Genomic DNA, 5,000 nt, shown 5'->3' with positions numbered 1-5,000 from the left:
ACTGTGCTATGGTGCTAATAGTGGTTATGGTGGCTTTGTAGGTGAAGACACTTTTAAAGCAATTTCCTTGTAAGGAGCCTTCGTTCTTCCTCCTGCAGCTGCAGGAGTGTGTGTGTGTGTGTGTGTGTGTGTGTGTGTGTGTGTGTGTGTGTTCTGTTGTTGAGGATACATAATCTGCCTATTAAGATTTGTGATTATCTGGTGCACGTTTTGTACGCATCCTGTCAGAAGTGTTTTTGCGATGAGGACGAGAAACTGCCTGCCAATGTTTGAGGTTGTTGAGTTGTTAAACGAAGGATTGATCCACAACATGTCTTTTTTTTCTATTGTGTTTGTGTGTGGTTTCCATCATTGTCTTATTTAATTATGTCAGTGTGTGGTTATGGCCGCATTATTTTGAGGGCCGTTTCGTTTTTGTTTTGTTTTGTTTTTGGGGTTTTTTTTTTTGGGTTTGTTTTTGTTCCGTTGAATATTGTTTCGTTTGAAGAGGGGTTGGTCAATCGCAGCTCAATCATATGTTGAGTATTGTGGGCGGGTGGTTGAAGAATGTTTGATGTATTGGAGGGGGGAGGGCGATATTTGTTGGTTTTTTTTTATATGGTATGGACGTACCCGTTTGGAGACAGAGCGTTATATCCAGGAAGTCTACTTGGCTTAAATTTGTTTGGATTGTAATTTTGAGATCAAAATCTTTGTATAATGTTTATTGAGTATTTCTTTGTTCTTTCGATGTTCGATTTTGATGTGTTTTTTTATTTTTTTATTTTGCACTCTGTGAAGATCGATTCTGATAGCTGTTTTTAATATGGTTGCGTGAAGAATGGTCCAATTAATTCGCAGATTTCTGCTCCATCTTATTCGATGATGGGCTTGTCGATTTGCCCTCTTTGTTTTGTAGTTCACGTTTTCCCCGCCGTTATGGAAGAAGAGTAATCGTTTTGCGTTTTGGAAGAAATCTACAGCTTTTTGAGTGAGAGTGGTATATTCACGCGCAAAAATTATTTCGCTCATGAACATGTTCTCTCTTTTATTGTCATAAAATCAGAGTTGTCTAATTGTATTATATTATGGGTTGTATATTGTTGATGTGTTCAAACTAATTTATTAAAGCGTGTGTGTTGGTCAATGGTATGTATGCGTTTCTTCTGATTGTGTTGTTGATGTCCAGGATTGTAGTGCTTGCTATTAAGCCCATTTAGTCTACAGGAAGGATTGTTACTTCTCTAATTTTGGCCTTTTCGACTAGTCTTCCGGAACTTTCAATGAACAAAATAAAATTAGTAGTATAATTCAATGGTTTTTAAAATTGTCATAGTCTGAATTTCATGACATGGACTTCATTTCATTAATCATGGTTTGAATTAGAATTTTGTATTTTAGGATTTTCAAAATTCTTTTCAATGACAGCAATGTTTTGGAAAGCTCCCGAGATTCTGACAAATGCGGATATCAGACCTTGGAGTGATATCCAGAGAGCGGACATTTACAGCTATGGCATTGTACTATGGGAGATATTACACCGTCTTGAACCATACGACACTAGGGATTTGACGCCAAAAGGTAAATGAACAGTTGATATATAGAACGTAAAATACATGATGAGTAATATTACAGAAGATTTGGGATCGTTGCTTGAGTAAGTATTTTAACTTGACGGCATATTAAGAACGTATGTTTCTTTTCTGTTAGGTGACTCTTTTTCTTTTTTAGAGGGAAGAAGGGAGACAGCATATTAAAGCAATTACATTTTAGTATTATAAAACGTAAACCTCAATTCAGTAAAATTCATTTACTTTCCAACAATTAATGATTGTTTTGATACTAACATTTTCTTGAATTAAGTGAATAATTATAGTACTATTTAAAACCTGCCAAGTATTAAATGAATGATGCCAAAGGAAACGTTTTGTATGTTGTCTAATTCATGTGTGAAGACTCTCCATTTCATCTTCATTTAAGTGGAATTTCCATGCCAAAATTAATTTAAAGGCTTAAAAGTTATAAGTAGCCTACACACCAAACAGATATATGCACCATGGCATCAAAGTCTAGTTAAGACAGTATATAATTTTCTGTAAAAGTGACATATTTTAATTCACACCATTGTGTTCTTGTGTTTAATATATTATAGTAAAATCGAGTTTCTCGTAATATTTATCGCAAGATCATCTTGGTATCTTGATAATAACCTTCTATTATCTATTTATACCAAAATAATTGTAGCCGGGTAGAATTGTGTGACAGAAGCTAAGAAGTTTTTTCATAAATAAGGGTGGGGCCACTCAATTGTACGATATTCAACACACCAACTGATGTCACGAGTGGTTAGATCAATGTTAACTTTACCTTATCTTTCAGAAATTATTGAGAGAGTAAAGAGCTGTGAGAGTCCTCCATATCGTCCTGCCATCAATCACATGACTGACCCAACAAAAGAGAGAGGGGAGATTCCCAGATTGGCCTTAGAGATCAGTGATAGCTGCTTATATCAGGTGCCTGGCAGGAGACCAAATATCGACTCCCTCAAATTGCAGTGGCTGTCCATCAATAAAGGGAAGTAAGTTTTACTTTAATAATGGATTAGACATTTTTTACGCAGTTGCTTCCTTTCACCCTTTCATTCTTTTATGATCATTATCATCATCTTCACCACCACCACCATCATCACCATCATCATCACTTTCATCATTATCATCATCATCATCATTATGATTATCATTATTGATATCATTTAGGCACCTTGGCAATTCTTGAATCCCTGCTGTACGTTCTTTATGATGGTATATACGTAGTTGGATCTAATATTACAATAATTGTCGAAAGGCAAACCATTGTCTTCAGACAGTGGAAAATAAGTGGCATTGCCTTAACAACGGCTGGCTCAGGGATAAAACCCGGTCCCTGTCCAATTATATTTTCCTTTTCACACTTTTGTTACATTCGAATTATATGAATAATCATCTGAATAAGTTCCTGACTACCAACGGCGTCTTATGCACCTTTCTGAGACCAAGCGGTTTAGGGTTATGATAAGGAAACGGAGATAGATATCGTAAGAATGTTAATACAATAAAGTTCATTTTACAGCAAATGACTTGTAGTCCGGAATGAGAAATCGATTTATATTGCCTGAAATACGGATGCAATGAGCTTGATAGCAACGAGTAATAAGGCTATATATATATATATATACATATATATATATATATATATATATATATATATATATATATATATATTTTATATATATTTATATATATTATATATATATATATATATATATATATATATATATATATCGTTTAAGATTTGCAATGTAAGTTGCTTTTTATTTTATTAGTTTCTTTGTGTGAAGAATGGCTCATACGGCCTCAATCGTTGTCCGGCCCATCTTATTTTAATGGGGTCCAAAGTAAAATAGACGCTTGATTTCAATGTACAGAATGTAAAATGTAGAATAAGCATTATTGTTATTATATTGAATCAAAAGAAAACTAAACGATTCTGATTTCCAGACATTTGTTCTCTCTTTTCTCTTTTTATTTTGGTACTAATAATAGCCCACTTGACTGATATATATATATATATATATATATATATATATATATATATATATATATATATATATATATATATATTGAACATTGTTTCAAGCATTAGCTCTCTTCAGGAAGTGGAAGAAAAAGTAGATTGTTATGTTTTTCGTATTTTTCTAGATTCGTGTTTATAGACTCTCGTAATTACATAAAAGGTGTTTGTTTCTATGTCTGCGTGAGGATGTTAGTTCGTTTCTTCAGGTGAGTGTTGCCATGTATGGTTGATGGTTATGTCTAGGAAGTCGAATGTCTTTTTGTTGGCTTCCATGGTAATTTTCAGATTGTTGTCCCGGAAGATTTTGCATATTTTTTCCTTTATTAATTCTGTCTGCCTCGGTCTTTTATTGCACAATGCGAGCCCGTCGTCTCTGTATAGTCCAATGTTTATATCAAGATTTTGCATTTGGGAAAGTAGATATAGTCCGACGAGCTCGCATGTTTCTGCTCCGTCGTAGCTTCCCATGGTGACGTCAAAGTTCGTTGATTTTTTTTGTCCATGCTACTCCATTGTTGTATAGTGAGGTGTTCTTCGAGTGCAGGATAATATGGATTACTTCCTAGACATAACCATCAACCTGAACGACGGCACCTATCAACCATTTTAAAAATCCAACAACATCCCATTGTACGTCCATAGACATAGCAATCATCCGCCGCCATCTATAATCAAAAACATCACAGAGAGCATTAATAAAATACTATTTAACAACTCTAAAAACAACAACATATTCAACGATGCAATCCCACCATACACAAACGCACTACATTAAGCGGCTATAACTACAAACTAAAATATGAATAAGAGACCATTACCACCACAACGAAAAAACGTCAAAGAAAACGACATATAACACCTACCCTACAGCAAGAATGTAACAACTTCTATCGGTAACAAATTCTTCAATCTACTACAAAAATGCTTCCCTCCCGGTCACCCAATCATGAACAAAAACACCATCAAAATAGGATACACCTGCATACAAAACATTATGTCCTCCAACAATTAACGAAAAATATCACAGCCAACTCAGCCCAGCAACAACCTAGAGAAAACATGTTTATAATGCTTGAACGTTACTTCCTTACTTCTCCTCTTGGTTCCCAAGTGGAACACAAGGCACACTCGTTTGTGTTCAGGCGGATGAATATTGTTAAAAACATGTTGATAATGCTTGAACGTTACTTCCTTACTTCTCCTCTTGCTTCCCAAGTGGAACACAAGGCACACTTGTTTGTGTTCAGGCGGATGAATATCGTTAAAAACATGTTTATAATGCTTGAACGTTACTTCCTTACTTCTCCTCTTGCTTCCCAAGTGGAACACAAGGCACACTTGTTTGTGTTCAGGCGGATGAATATCGTTAAAAACATGTTTATAATGCTTGAACGTTACTTCCTTATTTC

The 5,000-nt window shown here is 34.9% G+C and overlaps 1 protein-coding gene across 1 annotated transcript in view; it reads left to right on the top strand.

Moving 5' to 3' along the window:
• The window catches only part of LOC144964221 (atrial natriuretic peptide receptor 1-like), a 123,150-nt gene that overhangs the window by 70,524 nt on the left and 47,626 nt on the right, over window positions 1-5,000 (top strand). Inside the window, exons 16-17 of the mRNA XM_078898236.1 lie at window positions 1,408-1,560; window positions 2,359-2,557. Of these exons, the coding sequence (XP_078754362.1) occupies window positions 1,408-1,560; window positions 2,359-2,557 (352 nt within the window). The remainder of the gene's footprint in view (window positions 1-1,407; window positions 1,561-2,358; window positions 2,558-5,000) is intronic.

This window comes from Berghia stephanieae, chromosome 2, assembly GCF_034508935.2.
Source record: "Berghia stephanieae isolate SIO BIC M18660-M18661 chromosome 2, UCSD_Bste_1.3, whole genome shotgun sequence".
Classification (NCBI taxonomy): domain Eukaryota; kingdom Metazoa; phylum Mollusca; class Gastropoda; order Nudibranchia; family Aeolidiidae; genus Berghia; species Berghia stephanieae.
This window is presented reverse-complemented; position numbering and strand designations above follow the sequence as displayed.